Source organism: Coregonus lavaretus (genome assembly GCF_964263955.1).
Source record: "Coregonus lavaretus genome assembly, chromosome: 4".
Classification (NCBI taxonomy): domain Eukaryota; kingdom Metazoa; phylum Chordata; class Actinopteri; order Salmoniformes; family Salmonidae; genus Coregonus; species Coregonus lavaretus.
Window position 1 is genome coordinate 66004959 of NC_139991.1, and position 24918 is coordinate 66029876.

General features: G+C 41.4%; 1 protein-coding gene across 1 annotated transcript in view; it reads left to right on the forward strand.

Annotated features, from left to right (window-relative positions):
• The first annotated feature begins 389 nt into the window (after positions 1 to 389).
• The window catches only part of LOC311128252 (carboxyl-terminal PDZ ligand of neuronal nitric oxide synthase protein), a 135483-nt gene continuing 110954 nt past the window's right edge, over positions 390 to 24918 (forward strand). The window contains exons 1-2 of the mRNA XM_084160301.1: positions 390 to 1000; positions 1846 to 1917. Of these exons, the coding sequence (XP_084016427.1) occupies positions 896 to 1000; positions 1846 to 1917 (177 nt within the window). The 5' untranslated portion in view covers positions 390 to 895. The remainder of the gene's footprint in view (positions 1001 to 1845; positions 1918 to 24918) is intronic.

Genomic DNA, 24918 nt, shown 5'->3' on the forward strand with positions numbered 1-24918 from the left:
GAACCTTTTTTAGTAAAGTGTTCTTTAATCTCGTCCAAATAACCCAAAAGTTCTATATAGAACCCAAATAACCATTTTTTCTAAGAGTGTAAGCTCTACAGTTGCTACATTGTAGCCAGTGATGTAGTGGTATGGTTAATCAAAATGTGGCTTCATTAGGCCATTCACCAGGCTGAGTTTCAACAATCTGAAATCAGTAGAAGTCAAAAACCATGTTACACTGTGATATGATTTTAAAGAAATGGGGTTGACTGGACAGAAAGGGTGGGACATGTACGATTATTTATGGTTGACGGTTTATTTGGCGACGTTTTCCCAGTAGACTGGGTTACGTCATGTATTGGAATTTCGCTCCAATCCGGACTCACTGAACTAATGTATATGGCTTTGAACCGCGAGGGCGCAGCGTCAACGCTATCAACAATCACCGAGATTCAAAAACACCCGGAAAGCGACATCCACCAGCAAGCGGCCACCAGCCACCTGCAACAGACCCATACTAGGGCTACCTTTCTGGGCATTGAGAGAAGTTACTATTGTGGTCTAGTATTGGACAGTCTATGGTTTGAATAGATTTGCTAAGCAGAGAACCCTGTACTGACAAAAGGAGTGCCAGCAGCAAGACTAGGCGCTCTTGGAATAAAAGAAAAAGAGGCGCCCAAATCTGTCCCTTCGGTGGACGGGATCCCCTCCATGCGCTTTGAGCGCCACTCTCGCAGAGCTATCGCAACAATGGACTCAGGTCTCCACGGGGAGCTCACTCTGTGTGCCATATCTCAGTGGGTCAGTGGTGGATATGCCTCGTAACGTGTGTTCTTTCCCATGTTAACATCGCTCTCTGATATTGTTTCCTTCACTCGCGTTTGGTAGAAGGTCCAGGGGAATAGGACTGAAGATGCCTGGACGGAACAGGTACAATCTGGTGGACGATGTCGCGGATTCGCGGGTCCCCCTCCATAATGAAGAGGCGTACCAACACGGGATACATTTCCAAGCTAAGGTGAAATGTATATCTACATTTTCTAGAATAAGCAAGGCACTTTGATGTTTTCCCTATATTTATTGTCTTTCCCATTGCGCGTCTTGAAAGAGTTCTGCCGCCGCGTTATATTTTGGTGTCCAACTTCAAAGGTCTCATTTGGGGTAGGACTAGCCTATCATTTCATTTTACATGATTGCATTATAAAACTCATGACTGGTGCACGTTTGTGGTAACGACGTGACTTATTTCTAGTGACTTGAGATACTTTGTCAAATTTCCCCCTCCCCCATATGTTGCAAATATGCTTTCTAGGAGTAAGTTTTCCAAACCTGCAAACATTCACATTTCCCTCCATCTCTGTAGCCTACTTTCACCAGAGTACTCAACATGGACTGTTCTTACTCAAACTATTGGTCATTAATTGCTCAAAAGGAGGCAAAACAGAAAACACAGAACATTATTACAGACGTTTAAGTTAGTAAAACACATATAATAAAGCCTAATGTTTGATGATTTGAGATTAATCCTACAAGATGCTTATAATAAAACACTACAAGTGTATATACCAGTGTAATAACAGTGGAAAAATAAATAACTAGTTATATAGGCTTACACAATATTAGACGGCTACATGTAATTAATTATTGGTTGCAATCGGCTACTAGGCTATGCATAACCACTTACACAGGATAATTATAGGGAGAGGTGTCATGCATTTTATAGTATGGTTATCAAAACATTGTGTTGTTGTGTTTTGTTGCATCTATAACTGTATGTTGAGTGTGTTGTCTGATCTAGAACTGTGCTCTTATGTGTTTTGTATAGCTGTCTTATCTATAACGTATCTTGTGTGTGTTGTTCAGTATGTGGGCAGTCTGGATGTTCCCAGGCCCAACAGTCGTATGGAGATCGTAGCAGCCATGAGGAGGATCAGGGTAAGACAAGCATCATCAACACTTTGATCTGCTTCTCTGCTGTTGATTGCTGTTGTTATTCTGAGAGCATCCACACACTGCACAGATCGCATAAAAACCAACTTGTGTAACATGTGAACCTACAGAAATACTGTGCATCCTCTCCAACAGCACAACTGACATGCATTTATCCACTCACTCACTCGCTCACTCTCACACACACACTTATAGAGATGCTGGAGAGGTGCTTGGCATGTGTGATGAAGAAGTCTCTCCTTTTCTCTCGGCCTGTATTTCTGTTTGTAGGCATTTGTCTATGCAGCTGTTTGTTCCTTTGAGAATGAGATCTGTGTTGTACACTAACTACAGCAGAGTAATACAGTGGCCGTTACAATACACAGTGATTACAATACACAGTGATTACAACACACAATGCAAACACTCTGTGTCTGTGGTGTTCACAATGGCCTTTCAGAAGGTAGCTGTTTATAGGACAATGAAGCTCATCCCTCTCATATGGGAATACCGTTAAAGGCTGGGGATATGTGTATTCTGCTGAAATGTGAAAGTACATTTTTTGGTGTGTGTGTGTATAAAGGGATAGAGATGACGTGCATACACACTGCTGGAGGGTATCGTGAGGGTGAGATACAATGGTCTCAGGAAGGTGTGTGTGTGTGGCGTCAACGTTGCTGTGGATTGGGGCATGATTATTACTGTGCTCTGCTGAATCATTGCTGCCATCATCGTTTAGCCTTACCCTTTAATTTGCCCAAGTATTATTTCCAACAGGAAGACTTTTGTAAAGATCTTAGAACGACACAGGTCAGAGCATGTAAAAAGTAACTGAAAGAGTGACTGAATAACCGTGAGTCAGCCGGTAGGTTGAGACATGACAAGGTTCTTACCAAAGCCTGACTTAACACCATGCATGGAGCAGACCCAGGGGAAATAACAGACAGATTAGTGAGCAGCTCTGACTGAGCAAAATATTGTTTCTTCTCAGTCTGTCAACATCTGTTGTTGTAGGTTAGAGTGTATTGTGTTTACAGTGAGCTTTCTTCAGCCACCTTAAGAAGTAGAGACGTTGTTGCGCCCTCTTGACAAGAGTGGTGGTGTTGACAAGTCCTCTGTGATGTGGACGCCGAGTAACTTAAAACTTGTGACTCTCTCTGCTACAGTCCCATGGATGTGGATCGGGGCATGTTCCCTCCTCTGTTTCCTGAAGTCAACAGTCAAGTCCTTTGTTTTGCTGATGTTGAGGGAGAGGTTGTTGGGAGAGGTTATCTTTTCTTGGAGGTAGGGCTGTGACATCTTGGTATTTGAGGTTATGGTAATTGGCCAGGCCAATGTACATGGTCACTGGCACATATCAGACTCAAAGGAAACACGTGAATTATTTCTGCAACTTCACTATTACCATTACACTTCATTATTATCAGTAGCATTTTATTATTATTATTGAAGTTATTATTACCTCTAAATATTAGTCTAGTATACAAATTAAGAAATGTCAGATTGGTGAGGATTGTCACATTTTTGTATTGACACAACTTAAAACATAGGCCAGGGTTCCCCAAGTAAAAAAGAAAAAGAAAAGGTTGTATTTTTATTGTTGGACATAAAAGATTGTAAAAACACCAGCAAATCAGCTCCAAGTGATTTTTATTTTGGAATCTATTCCAAAGTATTCCCACACATAATAGAGAGATACTGTACAGTGCCTTCAGAAATTATTCACACCCCTTGACTTTTTCAAAATGTTGTTGTGTTACAGCCTGAATTTAAAATTGATTCAATTGAGATGTTTTGTCACTGGCCTACACACAATACCCCATAATGTCAAAGTAGAATTTATGTTTTTCAAAATGTTTACAAATTAATAAAAAATGAAAAGCTGTTCAATAAGTATTCAATTCTTTGTTATGGCAAGCCTAAATAAGTTCAGGAGTAAACATATGCTTAACAAGTCACATAATAAGTTGCATGGACTCACTCTGGGAGCCATTATAGTGTTTAACAGGATTTTTGAATGACTACCTCATCTCTGTACCCCACACATACAATTATCTGTAAGACCCCTTAGTCGAGCAGTGAATTTCACACACAGATTCAACCACAAAGACCAGGGAGGTTTTCCAATTCCTTGCAAAAAGGAGTAGATGGGTAAAAATATAAAAAGCAGACATTGAATATCCCTTTGAGCATGGTGAAGTTATTAATTACACTTTGGATGGTGTATCAATACACCAAGTCATTACAAAGATACAGGCGTACTTCCTAACTCAGTTGCCGGAGAGGAAGGAAACCGCTCAGGGATTGCACCATGAGGCCAATGGTAACTTTAAAACAGTTACAGAGTTTAATGGTTGTGATAGGAGAAAACTGAGGATGAATCAACAACATTGTAGTTACTCCACAATGCTAACCTAATTTTCAGAATGAAAAGAAGGAAGCCTGTACAGAATACAAATATTCCAAAACATGCATCCTGTTTGCAACTAGGGACTAAAGTAATACTGCAAAAAATGTTTCAAGTTTTAATGTCACATGCACAAGTACAGTGAAATGCCTTTATTGCATACTCAAAGCCCAACAATGCAATAATCAATAACAATGTATTACTAGAAAAAAACACACGAGAAATAAGAATAAGAAATATGAAATACACAATTAAGTAAGTAAGCATACTATATACAGGAAATATTTAAAAAGTAAGTTCCAATACCATATTTACATGTGCAGGGATACTGGAGTGATAGAGGTAGATATGTATAGGGTAAGGTTACTAGGCAACAGGATATAAGATAAACAGGGTAGCAGCATCTTGCATGTGAGTGGGTGTGTGGGTGTGTAGAGTCAGTATAAATGTATGTGCATATTATGTGTGAGTGAGAAAATGGAGTGAGTGTTTGTGTGTGTGTTGGATTGACAGTGTGTGTGAGTGTAGGACCCTGTGAGTGTGCATAGAGACAGTGCAAATACTGAAATAAAAGGTCAATAAAGATTCAAGGTGAACTCGGTCCGTGTAGCTATTTTGTTAGCTATTTATCATTCGTATTGCTTGGGGATAGAATCTGTTCAAAGCAATTCACTTTTTTCCTGAATACAAAGTGTTATGTTTGGGGCAAATCCAATACAACACATTACTGAGTACCACTCTCCATATTTTCAAGCATAGTGGTGGCTGCATCATGTTATGGGTATGCTTGTAATTGTTAAGGACTGGGTCGTTTTTCAGGATAAAAAAGAAACGGAATGGAGCTAAGCACCGGCAAAATCCTAGAGGAAAACTTGGTTGTCTGCTTTCCACCAGACACTGGGATATGAATTCACCTTTCAGCAGGACAATAACCTAAAACACAAGGCCGAATCTACACTGGAGTTGCTTACCAAGTAGACAGTGAATGTTCCTGAGTGGCCAAGTTACAGTTTTGACTTAAATCTTCTTGAAAATCAATGGCAAGACCTGACACTTGTCTTGCAATGATCAACAACCAATTTGACAGAGCTTGAAGAATTTTGAAAATAATAATGGGCAAATCCAGGTGTGGAAAGCTCTTAGAGACTTACCCAGAAAGACTCAAAGCTGTAATCGCTGCCAAAGGTGCTTCTACAAAGTATTGACTCAGGGGTGTGAATACTTAAGTAAATTAGATATTTCTTTATTTCATTTTCAATAAAATTTCTACAATTTCTAAAAACATGTTTTCACTTTGTCATTATGGGTTGTTGTTTGTAGATGGGTGAGAGAAAAAATCAATGTAATCCATTTTGAATTCAGGCTGTAACACAATTCAGGCACTGTATATGTGATCGTATACAAATTTAAGCAAGGTTTGTTCATTTTGTTACAGTTTTTTCCTTTTCTTTCCCTTTTCATTAGTTTTTCATAGGTGTCTATTTTGTTTAAATGTATGATACTGTTGTCTTAGGCCTCTAAGGACCTATGTAAAAAGGGGAGGTCACAATTCTGTTTGTACACTTGTTAACATGGATATGCTTCTTAATAAACCTATTTGAAACAAGTCATTACACTTCATTATTATCATGGCATTTCATTATTATTATTATTAAGGTTATTACTTATAAATATAAATCTACAAATTAAGAAATGCCAGGTTGGAGAGCATCTATTGCATTTTCGTATTGACACAACATTAGCGCATGACGGAGTCAAAATAAAGATAGGCCTACCTTGTCCTTGTCTGTTAACTTTCTTTAAAAAATAACATAAATACGGATCCTATTTTGACGCACAAATCCATTTCCCAAATTTCCTGAAATATTTGCATTACGTCACAAACCCTGCTGCTGCGGTCATTCGATGGCAGTGGCATTGGCATATGTTCTTCAAAGACAGGACGCCGTAATGAGATAAATAATGTAGCCTAAACTACTGAAAATAGGCATTTTACAAGATTAAATCATGACAGGAGAGTTTTACTCTTGTTAAAGAGATGGAGTCCAGACAGGCTACTTTAGGAAACTTTCTGAATGGACATATAGGCCTATAGAGAGAATCAGCGAACACACAAGCACACCCCTGTAAAAGGATCCGTCAATCAAAGCAACCAGCATATGTCAGATACATGCAAATATTTCTCCTTTCCTTAAAACGTATTAAAAAACCTAAGCCTACAAGATAATTAATTGACAAGGAAAGTATGAAGGGGATAGCTATGTGATAGTATGAAATGGATTACATTTAAGTCATTTAGCGGACGCTCTTATCCAGAGCTACTTACAGTTAGTGATTGCAGACATTATTTTGTATACTGGCCCCCCATGGGAATCGAACCCACAACCCTCGCCATGCTCTACCAACTGAGCTACGTCCCTGCCGGCCATTCCCTCCCCTACCCTGGCCAAATTGTGCGCCGCCCCATGGGTCTCCCGGTCGCGGCCGGCGACGACAGAGCCTGGATTCAAACCAGGATCTCTAGTGGCACAGCTAGCACTGCGATGCAATGCCTTAGACCACTGCGCCACTCGAGAGACATTAAAATAGAAACAAATACACGCAGAATGTGCATAGCCTATTTATCGCTGTTGATTACTCTATAAATTAAGAAAATATTCCGTATCAAACTATAACATGCCAGGATGGAGAGGATTGGTGCATTGTCCATTTGACTCAACATCAGTGCATTATAGGCCTCAGAGCCAGAACAACCTTGTCGACTGCTGTTGAATAATTTATGAATAGTCAGACACATCCAACCTTAAAAAAAAAAAAGAAGACAATTAATTTATTTACTAGCAAGCAATGAAAACGTGCATTGTATACAAGAAAGTCCACACATCAAGTGTCATAGCCTATAGGCTAACACTTCTACACCCCTGCACATCTAGCGGTTTAGCTTCTGGAGCATCAGACGACAGTTGGAAAGAGGAGGAGATGTAGAACGTTTAATAGACTAAGTTAGCAAAACAATTGCTTATAATCATTAGTGAATACTCCCGCTATTAGGTAACGTTTATCTACATGAAAATAAAGTTAATAAAAATATATGTTTTTCCAAAGGCCTATTTAAACAGTTTTGATGGTTATTTTATTTTCATGACGGACTTCATCCATAACTGTCAGTTACACGGTTATTAAATTACAGTCACAGCCCTAGTTGGAGGTTAGTGTATTGCAGCGGTTCATAACCTTTTCAGCCTGGGACCCAAATTAGAAATTCTGTGTTTTCAAGCGTATGAAAACATGCAACTATACGTAAATATCGGTACATTTCATTGCCCTTACGCCTAAAACAAATGCAATTTAGACAAAAACAAATAACAATGACATGAAATACCCATATACAGTGCCTTCGGAAAGTATTCAGACCCGTTGACTTTTTCCACATTTTGTTACGTTACAGCCTTATTCTAAAATTGATTAAATTGTTTTTTCCCCCTTATCAATCTACACACAATACCTCATAAATGACAAAGCAAAAATAGGTTTTTAGAAATTCTAGCAAATTTATTACAAATAAAAAACGGAAATATAACATTTACATAAGTATTCAGACCCTTTACTCAGTACTTTGTTGAAGCACCTTTGGCAGCGATTACAGCTTTGAGTCTTCTTGGGTATGACACTACAAGCTTGGCACACCTGTATTTGGGGAGTTTCTCCCATTCTTCTCTGCAGATCCTCTCAAGCTCTGTCAGGTTGGATGGGTAGCGTTGCTGCACAGCTCTTTTCAGGTCTCTGCAGAGATGTTCGATCGGGTTCAAGTCCGGGCTCTGGCTGGGCCACTCAAGGAAATTCAGAGACTTGTCCCGAAGCCACTTCTGCGTTGTCTTGGCTGTGTGCTTAGGGTCATTTACCTGTTGGAAGGTGAAACTTCGCCCCTGTCTGAAGTCCTGAGCGCTCTGGAGCAGGTTTTCATCAAGGATCTCTCTGTACTTTGCTCCGTTCATCTTTGCCTCGATCCTGACTAGTTTCCCAGTCCCTGCCACTGAAAAACATCCCCACAGCATGATGCTGCCACCACCATGCTTCACCGTAGGGATGGTGCCAGGTTTCCTCCAGATGTGACGCTTGGCATTCAGGCCAAAGAGTTCAATTTTGGTTTAATCAGACCAGAGAATCATGTTTCTCATGGTCTGAGAGTCTTTAGGTGCCTTTTGGCAAACTCCAAGCGGGCTGTCATGTGCCTTTTACTGAGGAGTGGCTTCTGTCTGGCCACTCTACCATAAAGGCCTGATTGGTGGAGTGCTGCAGAGATGGTTGTCCTTCTGGAAGTTTGTCCCATCTCCACAGTGGAACTCTGGAGCTCTGTCAGAGTGACCATCGGGTTCTTGGTTACCTCCCTGAGCAAGGCCCTTGTCCCCCGATTGCTCAGTTTGGTATGAAAAGCCTTGGTGGTTCCAAACTTCTTCCATTTAAGAATGATGGAGGCCACTGTGTTCTTGGGGACCTTAAATACTGAAGACATTTTTTGGTACCCTTCCCCAGATCTGTGCTTCGACACAATCCTGTGTCGGAGCTCTACGGAGAATTCCTTCGACCTCATGGCTTGGTTTTTGCTCTGACATGCACTGTCAACTGTGGGACCTTATATAGACAGGTGTGTGCCTTTCCAAATCATGTCCAATCAATTGAATTTACCACAGGTGGACTGCAATCAAGTTGTAGAAACATCTCAAGGATGATCAATGGAAACAGGATGCACCTGAGCTCAATTTCGAGTCTCATAGCAAAGGGTCTGAATACTTATGTAAATAAGGTATTTCTGTTTTTAATTTTTAATACATTTGCTAAAATTTCAAAAAAACTGGTTTTGCTTTGTCATTATCGGGTATTGTGTGTAGATTGCTGAGGATTTTTATTTAATCCATTTTAGAATAAGTCTGTAACGTAACAAAATGTGTAAAAAGTCAAGGGGTCTGAATACTTTCTGAAGGCACTGTAAATAGCTATTCATGTTTATTTTTCCCCATTAAAAACACTCTTACATTTCTGTCTAGGTTGGAACTGTTGCTGTTAAAATACAATAAAGCATTTTCATTCTGAACTGGAATAAACTGATTGATCATATCACACAAATGTGTAACTGGTTAACGTTTTCAACAAGCAGGTCAATTCTGGGCTCAGATTTTGACAGTACAACCCTGAGGTCATGCGCAGCATTGAGTCTGTTTCTGTACTTGATTTTTTAAGTACGCCAGAATTGAGAACCCTGACTCACATAGTTATGTGGTGCCAAACTGGATCAGAACATCTACTGCTTTCTCAGTCAGGCAGGAGGCCGCTTCCTGCTGTAGATGAGCAACCCAGAACTGTGTGAGTATGTTTGCCTCAAAAAGCATCTTGCTTCAATCAGTTTATTCCAGATCAGAATAAAAATGATTACTTGTATTTTAATAGCAACAGTTCCAACCTAGACTTGTTTTCAACAATAATTTCTACAGTAAGATGTGCTGTAGGCCTGATCATATTTCATCTTCATCTGTACTGTTACTTAGGGTTGCACTAGCTAGCTAGCTAGCTAGCTTGCTTTGGCTAACGTTAGCAAGCTAGCTATTAGCTGTGTACAAGAGGATTGTTTGAAAGACAAACTCACATCTACTATTATGAGAGATAGTACTCCCTTATTTCTGCTTATCATCACCTGTTATAAAATGACAACAATGCCTTGCTAGCTGACTTACTCTTCCACTGTGGAAGCACTGTTTCCTGAAGCATTCTGCCCTGTTCTGAAAGAACTCCCTGGGTTTACCTTCATGCTGTGGATGTTTGGTCAGTTTTGTTAGTTTTGAGAGACTCATTACTAATCACTTTCCCGCACAAAACACATTGTGGGCGCTCCTCGTTAATTCTCAAAGTTTGTATGAAACAAGGCGAGAGAAACTCATCGCTGTATTTGCGTTTCATGACGATTGAGCTCAGTCAGAACTTGTGGCTAGCTTGAGTCCATTCGATGACAGCGGTGAGCGATGGCGAGTGGGAATGACAAGTCAGTGGCTGACAGCGCATCACCTACTGTTGAATGACAGCCTGTAGCGTGTGGGTTGTGGAGTGATCTTCAAGAAAACTGCAGAAAAAAGACCCGGTAAACCACATAGCACGCTGCTAAGCAGAGAGCGTACTGAACAGAGAGCGCAGTTGCAATTGGCCAAATCAATTCCAGTAATTAATGAAATAATTATACATTTACTCTGACCCACTTTGGGTCGCGACCCATACTTTAAGAAATGCTGGTGTATTGTGTTTACAGTGAGCTTAGGTTATTTGTTGTTGAAGGTTAGAGTGTATTGTGTTTACAGTGAGCTTAAATTATCTGTTGTTGGAGATTAGAATGTATTGTGTTTACAGTAAGCTTAGGTTTGAGCTCTCTGTTGCGTCTGTCTGTCTGTCCGTTCGTCTGTTTGTCTGTCTTTCTGTCTCTCTTTCTGTATTTATGTCCAGATATCTCTTTGTCCCCTCTCTCTCTCTCTCTCTCTCTCTCTCTCTCTCTCTCTCTCTCTCTCTCTCTCTCTCTCTCTCTCACTTACTCACTCACTCATTCACTCACCCCATCACTCACTTACTCACTCACTCAATCACTCACACACACACATTTTCTCTCTCTGTCTGAAATTTTATTTTATTTACAGCAAAACTTTGTTTGTTTAGTCTCCAACTAGAATAATAGGTTAGTGGGTGGCACTGGCTCTGTTTAATGGGTTGGTGTGGACAGAGTAGTGACTATTATGATGAGATTTGGTGTCTGTAATATTAGGTTAGTGGGTGGTGTTCTGTGTGAGTGTGTTGACATTGCCTCTGTGCTGTGTGTGTGTGTGTGTGTGTGTGTGTGTGTGTGTGTGTGTGTGTATGTGTATGTGTGTGAGAGAGAGCGAGCGAGCGAGCATGTGTGAGAGAGAATCTGTGTGTGTGTGTGTGTCATCCGAGGCACCCCGCTGGCTGCCTCTGTTGAGTGGGTAAATGAGCTCTCTGGAGGACTGGAGGGGAAATAGCAGAGATATTTTGGGGCTGCTAAATCAGCACGCAAAATATGGGTCTCTGGAATGGGAAAGCTCCATCCCTGTGTGTGTGTGTGTGTGTGAGAGAGAGCGAGGTGCTCTCTACTATTCTAGCTAGTGCCCAGTCTGCTTTATAGTATAGTCTGCTTATCAGTCTGCTTCGGGGAGAGGTCGAGTATCAAAGGCCACAATAGATTGTCAATTTGCTCTACGCTCATGTTCTTATTTTGATGAAACGGGGACTTAACCCTGACCCAGCTAAAGATGTCTGTCTACTCTTTCTTTCTTTCTCCCCCATAGAAAGATGTCTCTTTTAGCCCTGCTCTCCATCCCTCTCTCCTCATTTGTCAATTCTTTCCTTCCTCTCTTCTTTCCTCCCTGGCGCTTTCAGCATCACCTCCACCCTCCTGATCGCACGGAGCCACCGGAGTGAGCAAAACTAAACTAGTGTTAAACCATCTGCAAAAACACCCACACCCTCGAGCTCCCTGAAGTGAACTTAAACCAGTGTTCAAACGAGTGCAAACACAAACTCTCCCCAAAGCCCCCTGACTGGAGGATGGTTCACAGCTAAAGTACAGAAACTAGGCAGGAAAGGGAGACAGACAGGTAGGCAGGCAGGCAGAGCAGGGAGCAGTAGCAGTGCGTGGGTAAAATCACTGAGGAAGCCAAGCCAAGCCAGTAAAAAAGCCATATTACAACCTATGTTGTGATAATTGCGTTGTTTGCTCTATAACACTGCCTCTGGTCATGACAGATTGGATGCTAAGCTGGCTAAAGAAGTGGTTGATTTCATTATCACACCTCTTGCCCACATTTTCAATCTATCATTTGCTAAGGGCATTGTGCCCTATGAACTGAAAAAGCTGATTATCCAGCAAACGTGACAAATTACAGGCCAATTTCAATTTTGCCGGATATCTCAAACATTTTAGAGAAGCTTGCATATAACAGATTAATCAAATATCTTAAATAGGAAAGTTTGTTATACAAACATCAGTATGGCTTCAGACATTCTCACTCTACCTACATGGCTGTTACTTACTTAATTGACGAAATACATAAGGCAAATGATCACAAAGATCATACATTAGGTCATTTTTTGCGTCTCTCAAAAGCATTTGAAACTGTTGATCATAATATTTTATTACAAAAACATGAAACTATGGGCGCGACTGAACAATCTCTGCTTTGGTTCTCCAGCTATCTAAAGGATAGAAAGCAATATGTGACTTTCAAAGGAATAGATTCCCTCCTCTGGACATTAAGTGTGGTGTGCTGCAGGGATCAATTCTTGGACCACTATTATTTTTGATTTATATAAATGATTTGCCCAATGCATCCAAAGTGCTCTCCCAGATATTATTTGCTGATGATACAAGTGTGTTTAACTCTCACAAAGATTTAAATTACCTTATTAATGTTGTTAATGATGAACTATGTAATATCTCAAAGTGGTTTAAAATGAACAAATTGTCACTGAATCCAAACAAAAGAAAATACAATACAGATGATATACAGTGCCTTCGGAAAGTATTCAGACCCCTTGACTTTTTCCACATTTTGTTACGCTACAGCCTTAATCTAAAATGGATTAAATAAATAAAAATCCTCAGCAATCTACACACAATACCCCATAATGAGAAAGCGAAAACAGGTTTTTAGAAATTGTTGCAAATGTATTAAAAATAAAAAACAGAAATACCTTATTTACATAAGTATTCAGACCCTTTGCTATGAGACTCAAAATTGAGCTCAGGTGCATCCTGTTCCCACAGTTGTCAGTGCATGTCAGAGCAAAAACCAAGCCATGAGGTTGAAGGAATTGTCCATAGAGCTCCGAGACAGGATTGTGTCTAGGCACAGATCTGGGGAAGGGTACCATAAAATGTCTTCAGCATTGAAGGTCCCCAAGAACACAGTGGCCTCCATCATTCTTAAATGGAAGAAGTTTGGAACCACCAAGACTCTTCCTAGAGCTTGCTGCCCGGCCAAACTGAGCAATCGGGGAGAAGGGCCTTGCTCAGGGAGGTGACCAAGAACCCGATGGTCACTCTGACAAAGCTCTAGAGTTCCTCTGTGGAGATGGGAGAACCTTCCAGAAGGACAACCATCTCTGCAGCACTCCACCAATCAGGCCTTTATGGTAGAGTGGCCAGACAGAAGCCACTCCTCAGTAAAAGGCACATGACAGCCCGCTTGGAGTTTGCCAAAAGCCACCTAAAGACTCAAACCATGAGAAACAAGATTATCTGGTCTGATGAAACCAAGATTAAACTCTTTGGCCTGAATGCCAAGTGTCACGTCTGGAGGAAACCTGGCACCATCCCTACGGTGAAGCATGGTGGTGGCAGCATCATGCTGTGGGATGTTTTTCAGCGGCAGGGACTGGGAGACTAGTCAGGATCGAGGCAAAGATGAACGGAGCAAAGTACAGAGAGATCCTTGATGAAAACCTGCTCCAGAGCGCTCAAGACCTCAGACTGGGGCAAAGGTTCACCTTCCAATAGGGCAACGACCCTAAGTACACAGCCAAGACAACGCAAGAGTGGTTCGGGACAAGTCTCTGAATGACCTTCAGTGGCCCAGCCAGAGCCCGTACTTGAACCCGATCGAACATCTCTGCAGAGACCTGAAAATAACTGTTCAGCAACGCTCCCCATCCAACCTGACAGAGCTTGAGAGGATCTGCCGAGAAGAATGGGAGAAACTCCCCAAATACTGGTGTGCCAAGCTTGTAGCGTCATACCCAAGAAGACTCAAAGCTGTAATCGCTGCCAAAGGTGCTTCAACAAAGTACTGAGTAAAGGGTCTGAATACTTATGTAAATGTGATATTTCCGTTTTTCTTTTATAAATTAGCAAACATTTATAAAAAAAACTGTTTTTGCTTACAATTATGGGGTATTGTGTGTAGATTGATGAGGGGTAAAAAACTATTTAATCAATTTTAGAATAAGGCTGTAACCTAACAAAATGTGGAAAAGGTCAAGGGGTCTGAATACTTTCTGAAGGCACTGTAGGTGTCCATATTGATAATATACCTGTTGGTTATGCCTGTACAACCCGCTTTCTTGGTTTTCTGATTGATGATGAATTGTCATATAAAGACAATAACCTCTAATTTCGCCAGTTGAACGCCAATGCCATCCTCCTCTCGTTAATGTTGGCAAAACAGTCTATGGCTCTGTCATACAGTACACTTTTGGTTTTTGTTGTCATAGGCTACCTAGCTAAAATGCTTGCTAGCCTGACTTCCTTGCATGGGCAACAATGAACCAGCTAAGTTAGCTAACGAGCAAGTTAATGTGAGCCTACTAGGCTACATCTAGACTACATATTGAACTTCAATCGTCTCAGGGCAGTGGTACAACATATTCATTTATGGTTATATCAGAATCGCCATCATAATCATTGGCCTGTATAGAGAATTAAGCCAAAATCCCCATCTCCATCCATGGCTTAGGAAAGGGCCAATTTAGCAAGCTAGCTACTGCAGTACATCAACGCAAGCAGAACAGAAACAGACACGTCTTTCTGAAAATGACGTTTTGCAAAATAAGTGATTTGATTGGTCTGAAGCCAAATCCAAACTGGCCTCCCTTGGGGGATGTTTTGCTGTACCAGGACAACCCACAGTTGAGCTCAGCTCAGCTCAACACCGATTGGCTAATTATTTTATTTAAAAAATTATCAAGGGAGGCCAAATGTTTGCTGGCATCAATAAATCAAATGCTGCGGTGGCCACATGTTATACTCTTTTGGTCCAGACAGCATCAAATACATGGGCTACACATACTGAGACAGAGGGGCGCTGTTTCCCTCGCTCGGATGATTTTTGCGGAAGATTATGAAAACACAGAGAGAGATGAAAGATACATTATTTTATCATTTACATTTATTTATTGGTCAAATATTTGGGAAAGCCTGGCTTCCCTTGCCAGCCACTGGCAGGGAGCCAGACAGGCACGGCAGGGAGACAGTTAGCTAGGCAGACGGACAGACAGACAGGGAGAGAGAGAGGAAGGAAGGCAGGCAGGCAGACAGACAGACAGACAGAAAAAAGCATGCAGACAGGCAGCCGGGATATGCTTTTGATTACAGCAGGGGGAAGATTCCACTCAGAAATAATTAGAGGGGCACTAATTGTTCTTTGTGATCGTTAATTTCTCAACGGAATACTCCTCTTCCCTATTTATTCCCTTCAATACACTGTGTCATCATTGTGCGTGTTCATTGTATGCGTGTGTGTTTGTGTGTTTGTGTGCATGTGTGTATGTACGGGCGCTTAAGTTACCTTGACAATAAAATACGTTTCCTAGCTAGCTTCTCTTCAATAATGAATTAGATTATATATTACGGCTTTGCTTTGCCTGATGGGAATAGTAGTCTATACAGAGTAACTGCCATGTTGTGGGGCTAATGGATATACAGTGTGCTCTGGGTCTCAGGAGACTACAACTGACAGTGATGATGTCAATGAGAAGAGCTGCAAGAGCTAGAGCGAGTGTGACCAATGAGCTACGTTGTGTGGTTCTGCGAGTCTGACCAATGATCTAATTATTGATCTAAGTTGTGTGTTTCTGATGCATTTCATCCAGTCCCCAATGAGCCACACAATAACCATGTCACAATGATAGAATACTGTACAACTAAGGATAGCTACCTGTACAGTACAGCTAAATATTACCTCAATTACCTCAACTAACCTGTACCATCGCACATTGACTCAGTACTGGTACCCCCTGTATGTAGCCTCGTTATTGTTATTTTATTGTTACTTTTTTAAGTTGTTTTCTTTAACTTGAGTTTATTTAGTAAGTACTTTCTTAACTCTTATTTTTCTTAAAACTGCATTGTTGGTTAAGTAAGCATTTGACTAATAAAATGTGATTTGATTTGATAGCTATGTATAGCTGCTTGGACAACAGTATAAGTATATATTTATATTCAATCCCAATTGGCTTACTGCATGCCAGACAGGAACAGTTTGGTTGTAAAATGAATGCACCAATTCTGCTAAATGACGTAAATGTAAATGTAAAATAGATGAGGTAGGTAGTACACACAGGTTGTACACACACACAACCTGACACAGTATCATTCAGAAGGTCTATATTGAATTCAGGCAGTGTTTTCCCTATATGCATAAATCGCGGCCGCCATTTTATAATGTAGATGTATACCATAGATGTAATGTATGTCCCAGGAAGTGTGGAGAGTCAGTGCAGGTGGCCGGTCCAGTTCAAGTGTTCAGCTGGGCCTATAGGGCTCTGGTCAAAAGTAGTGCACTATATAGGGAATAGAATGCCATTTTTGTTACTTTCGGTACCTCTTCAAATGTGTCTCACAGATCAAGCCTGTCTGTCAGCGCAGCCGACCCCTTATTATAGCGCGCACCGTGCCTGCTCCACTTACTCATTGCTAGCCTGCACTGGGAGTCTGGGCTGCATCATGTTAGCTCCCCTCATGCTGCACAGAAGTTAACACACTTGAATAATGCAACACGGCATGTAAAAATTGAAACTGTTAATTACTGTTCACAAAACAATGTCCATAAAGGCTAGAACACTTTACAAAGCAAGGAGATACCGATGGCTTCCAGCTTTGTAGGCTAACTTTCCTTTTCTATCTGACAGCTGAAGCTAACATCAGTTCACTACCATAGTACTTTGTTTGTGATAATATGCTAACCATAACGCAAAATATGCTGATTTTAAATCTGATTGCTACCAAAAACGTTATTCATTTACTTATTTGGTCTCTATCTGATGCAAACTGACTGGGCTCTGACGGGCTGCCCCCCTCTTGCCTTGTGAATGACATCATTACTGGTTAAAGAGACAGCCACATTTTTATAAAATAAGCTACTTCTATGCAAATGTTGTTGATCAGTACAATAAAATAAGTCCCAAATGGAAGGGAAACAGATTGTTTGTCATCTGTAGTAGCCCCATGAAATCAGACAAAACAAACTCAATAACTCAATGCATGCACATACTCCTATTGAATGTACATTCACCTGTATTGTGGATAGACCTAGGCTACATCTTGATTTACCCAGTTTATCAATAGAGATTTACCATTCAAATAAATGATTACCATTATGTTGTTATGTAGTTAGATTGGTAAAAATAAAGTCAAATTGATTGTCTGAAATATAAATGTAAAAGAATTCCAATGTAATGATATTGAACTCAGAAGATGCCCAACGATTGAACAGAGCGGTAGCTAAGTTTCTGTCTGGATCAAGTGCCATTCTGTGACTTTGGCTAATGTGCCTTCTTTTTTTGCTGTATTATCGAGTATCGTGATGGTATCGAGTGTTGTGATACTAAACCTGGTATCGGTATCGAAGTCAAAATGGTGGTATAGTGACAATACTAGTTGTTCTGTTCTTTGGAGAGAATGAGGAGAGTGTTACAGGGGATTCAAATGGGAGGGAATAGATAAATGATACTCTCCTCACTGAGAACAGGGGAGAGAAAGAGGGATGAGAGAGGAAATGAAAGAAGGGTGAAGTAGAAGAGAAGAGAAAGCATATATTTGCTGTAAAGATGTAGTTAGCAGGCCTCGTGGCGACATTGCAAACGATTGGAGAGAAACAATGTTTGGGTTGAAACTGTGTTTGAGCCCACACTGAGCCAAAGCTAGTCCACAGTTTCCACACACACCTGCAGCTCTGGCTGGGAGGAAGTGAAAAGGAAGTGAAAAGAAGCCATTTTGTGTCCTGTGGATCTTTTCAGCAGAAGTTATTATGGCCAGATATCCTCTGTGGCTAGCTGCTGGCAGGCTGTTGTGGTGTTTTATAAGATTGGGCTCCTTTCACTTTGAGCAGTGGAGTAGAAAGCTGCTCTTGAAGCCAACACTGGAGGTGTTGTGAGGAGGAGAATGGTGTGTGTGTGTGTTTTTGCGCTGTTGTCTGTGTGTGTATTCACGTGTGTGTGTGTGTGTGAGAGAGAAACTGTGCTGCTTCATTGCTTCTCTATGGCCACAGCGACCTGCATGTTAATTTGCCCTGAAACCATCAGTCAGGAGAACAAGTAGTCTGAGCTGAGGGCTGAGGGCTGAGGGCTGAGGGCTGAGGGCTGAGGGCTGAGGGCTGAGGGCAGAGAGCAGAGAGCAGAGAGCAGAGAGCAGAGAGCAGAGAGCGGAGAGCAGAGAGCAGAGAACAGAGAGCAGAGAGCTGAGGGCTGAGGGCTGAGGGCTGATCTCTATCTCTCGGTCTCTATCTGTATTCGCCTTTGGGACACACTCTGCGAACTGTCTCTCACTGTACAGCACTGCTATTTTCAGTTTGTTTATCTCTCCCTCTTTCTCTCTCTCTCTCTCTCTCTCTCTCTCTTTCCTCTCTCTCTCGCCCCCCCTCTCTCTCTTCTCTCTCTCTCTCTCTCTCTCTCTCTCTCTCTCTCTCTCTCTCTCTCTCTCTCTCTCTCTCTCTCTCTCTCTCTCTCTTTTCTCTCTCTCTCGTCCCCCCTCTCTCTCTCTCTCTCTCTCGCTCTCCCCCTCTCTCCCCACCCTCTCTCATCCCCTCTCTCTTCCTCTTTCTCTCTTTTCCACCTCTCTCGTCCCCTCTCTCTCTCTCTCTCTCTCTCTCTCTCTCTCTCGCTCTCTCGCTCTCTAGCTTCCCCCCTCTCCCTCTTTTCTCCACCCCCCCCCCTCTTCCCCTCTCTCTTTCTTCCCCTCTTGTCTTTCTCCATCTAAAATAGTCCTTCTATAGGTTCAGGCCCAGCCTCTGAATATCTTTACAGTCCTCCTGACAGAAATAGATTTAAGGCTGAAGGCAGGGAGGGATTCTTCTGAATTCTGATTGCCTGTAATGGGATGCTGAGTACTGCTGCTTCCACCAGTATCTCACTGATAGCTAATATGGCCCTTCTCACTGTCTATAAATGTGCTCGGCTCAGTCTCTGTCGGTCTTTCAGATAAACCTAATATCTATAATGTATTTAAAAAATGGTCAGATAGACCTGTTACCTACATCAGTCAGTTCGCCCGTTCATCTGTATGGACAAGTGGCTGATCATGCTGTGTCATTCTGACAGGAGGAGAGCGATGTCTGTGGTAGGTTGATCTGCTTTACATCCTTAAATGACAGGTAGAGAGGAAGACTTGTCATGTCATGGTGACAATGAATGTCAGGTGTCAGAAAACTCCCACATCCACTGCCTTTGAAAATACAGAAGTGTTGTTATCTGAGTGGTTTGTGTATGTGATGGACGGGGATTTGTGTGTGTGTGTGTGTGTGTTGTGTGTGTGTCTGTCTTTTTATATTCCATTAGTAAATTCCATTTAGGCCTAGACTCAGATTGAAAGAGAAAGTGGCAGTTTCAAATGTATAGATGTATTAAAACAGTAGCATGCTGCTGGGTAAACAAATAAACAAATGTTGATTCACAAACAAAGGAATTACCTCTCAAATCCTGCCAATCCTAGAGAAATCTGTCAACAGACATTTATTTCCACAGCCTCCAAATACTCAATGTGTGACACATGGACTAATACCTGTAATAGCAGTCTGGAGCTGTCATATTCTGGAGAATAATTAGAGAAGTGCACCTCGTACCCCTGCACATCGACTTGGTACTGGTACCCTGTGTATATAGCCAAGTTATTGGTACTCATTGTGTATTTATTCCTCATGTTATTATTTTTTCAATTATTTATCCATGCATTGTAAGCATTTCACTGTTAGCCTACACCTGTTGTTTACAAAGCATGTAACAAATACAATTGTATTAGATTTTGTGGGGTTAACCAAGGGTGAAGTATATGACCTTAAGTTGTTGTTATATGGTCAGTGTGCACCTTTATAGAAGGAGGGTGTAAGGAAGCGTTTCCCAAATTTGTCCTGGGGACCCCAAGGGGTTCACATTTTGTCATCAAGCTTTCAAACGTCATCAAGCTTTCAAATGAGTCTCTTGATTGAATCGGCTGTGTAGTGCCAGGACAAAAACCAAAACGTCCACCCCTTGGGGTCCCCAAGACCGAGTTTTGGAAACGGTGGTATAGGGTCCGTCTTAGTAGGACATTTTGGGAAAAACATCGCATTGGACACAGATGTCAGCTAAAGTCTAGTTTTGTCTAACATTTGATTGAGTTGCCAACTAACGTAATTTCAAAGTCATTGGATTTAGGTTACAAGTTGGGTGAAAAAATACAAAACTTCCCGCAATTTCTTGATGACTTTTTGCAAAACCAATCAGTTATTCACGTAACATGTAAAGTGTTGGTCCCATGTTTCATGAGCTGAAATAAAAGATCCCAGAAATTGTCCATTTGAACAAAAAACTTTGGCACAAATTTGATTACATCCCTGTTAGTGAGCAAATCCCCCTTTGCCAAGATAATCCATCCACCTGACACGTGTGGCATATCAAGAAGCTGATTAAACAGCTTGATCATTATACAGGTGTACCTTGTGCTGGGGACAATAAAAGGCCACTCTAAAATGTGCAGTTTTGTCACAGAACACAATGCCACAGATGTCACAAGGAGCAGGCAAGGAGCGTGCAATTGGCATGATGACTGCAGGAATGTACACCAGAGCTGTTGCCAGATAATTTTATGTTAATTTCTCTACCATAAGCCGCGTCCAACGTCGTAACCACGCCTGCCCAGGACCTCCACATCCGGCTTCTTCACCTGCAGGATCATTTGAGACCAGCCACCTGGACAGCTGATGAAACGGAGGAGTATTTCTGTCTGTAATAAAGCCCTTTGGTGGGGAAAAAGTCTGATTGGCTGGGACTGGCTCCCCAGTGGGTGGGCCTATGCCCTCCCAGGCCCACCCATGGCTGCGCCCCTGCCCAGTCATGTGAAATCCATAGATTAGGGCCTAATTTATTTATTTTCATTGACTGATTTCCTTATATGAACTGTAACTCAGTAAAATCATTGAAATTGTTGCATGTTGCATTTATATTTGTATAATGTTGTTGAAATGAAGTGGAAACAATGTTGATTCAACAAGTTTGTGCCCAATGGGAATGTTGTAACATACATCTATGTATGGGAGTTCCAGTAATGGTGTTGTGTTGTCCTTGCTCTGTCTCTGGAGGAGCAGTGTGGGGTGTGGTCTGGTGATGAATCCTAAAGTGACACACACACACACGTGTGACCCTATGTCACTCATCCATTACCACGGTAACAACACAGGGAAAAAGAGAGAGAGGGAGTCATTTTCCTCCATTACATCACCATTCCCTCAATCTCTCTCTTTCTCTCCACTCGCACTGTCTTTCACCTCCACTTTAACCTTTTCTCTTTTTGTCTCTCTCTCTCTGTCTCTGTCTCTCGCTCTCAATTCAATTATATTTTCAATTCAATGGGGCTTTATTGGCATGGGAAACATGTTTACATTGCCAAAGCAAGTGAAATAAACAATAAACAAAAGTGAGAAGACACAAAACAACATCAACAAAAAACTATTAGAAATTAGCAATAACATTGCACTCACAAAGTCTTTATCCTTTTGAAACCATTTAAAGTGTTATATTATCAGCTATGTACAGTGTTTTAGCAATGTGCAAATAGTTGTAGTACGAATAGTAGGGAGAGATAAAAAAACAGATAAATATTGGTGGTATTTACAATGTTGTTTATGCTGCACTGGTTGCCCTTTTCTCATGGCAAAGGGCCACAAATCTTGCTGCTGTGATTGCACACTGTGGTATTTCTCCTAACAGATATGGGAGTTTATCAATGTTTGATTTGTTTTCAAATTATTTTTGGGCCCGTGTGATCTGTGGGAAATATGCATCTCTAATGTGGTCATACATTTGGCAGGAGGTTAGGAAGTGCAGCTCAGTTTCCACCTTTTATTAGTGGGCAGTGTGCACCAGGATTTCCATTAGCCGGCAATTGTCGGCTTTTGGCCCCCGATAAATAAAACTGTTGCCGGCCAAAATGACCGGAAGAAAAAAAATCCCATTAAAAAATAATGCTTTTTATTCATTGATGTAAATACAGTGGGGAAAAAAAGTATTTAGTCAGCCAGCAATTGTGCAAGTTCTCCCACTTAAAAAGATGAGAGAGGCCTGTAATTTTCATCATAGGTACACGTCAACTATGACAGACAAATTGAGATTTTTTTTTACAGAAAATCACATTGTAGTATTTTTAATGAATTTATTTGCACATTATGGTGGAAAATAAGTATTTGGTCACCTACAAACAAGCAAGATTTCTGGCTCTCACAGACCTGTAACTTCTTCTTTAAGAGGCTCCTCTGTCCTCCACTCGTTACCTGTATTAATGGCACCTGTTTGAACTTGTTATCAGTATAAAAGACACCTGTCCACAACCTCAAACAGTCACACTCCAAACTCCACTATGGCCAAGACCAAAGAGCTGTCAAAGGACACCAGAATCAAAATTGTAGACCTGCACCAGGCTGGGAAGACTGAATCTGCAATAGGTAAGCAGCTTGGTTTGAAGAAATCAACTGTGGGAGCAATTATTAGGAAATGGAAGACATACAAGACCACTGATAATCTCCCTCGATCTGGGGCTCCACGCAAGATCTCACCCCATGGGTTCAAAATGATCACAAGAACGGTGAGCAAAAATCCCAGAACCACACGGGGGGACCTAGTGAATGACCTGCAGAGAGCTGGGACCAAAGTAACAAAGCCTACCATCAGTAACACACTACGCCGCCAGGGACTCAAATCCTGCAGTGACAGACGTGTCCCCCTGCTTAAGCCAGTACATGTCCAGGCCCATCTGAAGTTTGCTAGAGTGCATTTGGATGATCCAGAAGAGGATTGGGAGAATGTCATATGGTCAGATGAAACCAAAATATAACTTTTTGGTAAAAACTCAACTTGTCGTGTTTGGAGGACAAAGAATGCTGAGTTGCATCCAAAGAACACCATACCTACTGTGAAGCATGGGGGTGGAAACATCATGCTTTGGGTCTGTTTTTCTGCAAAGGGACCAGGACAACTTATCCGTGTAAAGAAAAGAATGAATGGGGCCATGTATCGTGAGATTTTGAGTGAAAACCTCCTTCCATCAGCAAGGGCATTGAAGATGAAACGTGGCTGGGTCTTTCAGCATGACAATGATCCCAAACACACCGCCCGGGCAATGAAGGAGTGGCTTCGTAAGAAGCATTTCAAGGTCCTGGAGTGGCCTAGCCAGTCTCCAGATCTCAACCCCATAGAAAATCTTAGGAGGGAGTTGAAAGTCCGTGTTGCCCAGCGACAGCCCCAAAACATCACTGCTCTAGAGGAGATCTGCATGGAGGAATGGGCCAAAATACCAGCAACAGTGTGTGAAAACCTTGTGAAGACTTACAGAAAACGTTTGACCTGTGTCATTGCCAACAAAGGGTATATAACAAAGTATTGAGAAACTTTTGTTATTGACCAAATACTTATTTTCCACCATAATTTTCAAATAAATTCATTAAAAATCCCACAATGTGATTTTCTGGAGAAAAAAAATCTCATTTTGTCTGTCATAGTTGACGTGTACCTATGATGAAAATTACAGGCCTCTCTCATCTTTTTAAGTGGGAGAACTTGCACAATTGGTGGCTGACTAAATACTTTTTTTCCCCACTGTACATTTGACCATCATGCTTATTGGTCTATAGGGTAATTTGCATAATTGTGTGGAATTACATTGGCCTATGGGTTATAATATAATATATATAATATGCCATTTAGCAGACGCTTTTATCCAAAGCGACTTACAGTCATGCGTGCATACATTTTTTAATTTTTTTGTATGGGTGGTCCCGGGGATCGAACCCACTACCTTGGCGTTACAAGCGCCGTGCTCTACCAGCTGAGCTACAGAGGACCACCATCATGTATCTATCACACGTGCACATACAGAGCCTATTTTGAGGAGGATTTCTCCTGCAGCTCCTACAGTGGTTGCTGCTGGAGTAAAACATGCTTTTATAAGCCCATTCATTGCGGATCAATTCTAAATGCAATCGCGTATTAACAGTTTTGGTGCATGATTAAAAAGAGCTACTATTTTTATTACTCAACTGGTAATTGGTTCGCGCCTCCCATTTTAAAATTGTTTTTATATATATTTGTACCTTTATTTAACTAGGCAAGTCAGTTAAGAACAAATTCTTTTTTACAATGACGGCCTACACCGGCCAAACCTGGACGACGCTGGGCCAATTGTGTGCCGCCCTATGGGACTCCAAATCACGGCCGGTTGTGATACAGCCTGGAATCGAACCAGGTGGTCTGTAGTGACGCCTCAAGCACTGAGATGCAGTGCCTTAGACCGCTGCGCAACACTCGGGAGCCCATTAACAATTGAAGTGCAGGCAACAGGCTATCAGCGAGTCACCCACCACTTTACAATGTGAGCTGGAGTGAGTATGCATTTTGAAAACATATTTAATTGTTTGAAACCTGAATGTTTTATTTCATATAATAACGTTTCCGTTTCTCAAAATCATTGTCAAGTGATTAAACATAAATATCAGAATTAAAATGATACAAATCTCAAAGTTTAAAGTCAACTAATGCGAGATCACCAGCCTCTGCCATATGGACACATTGATACACCATGATCGATTGGA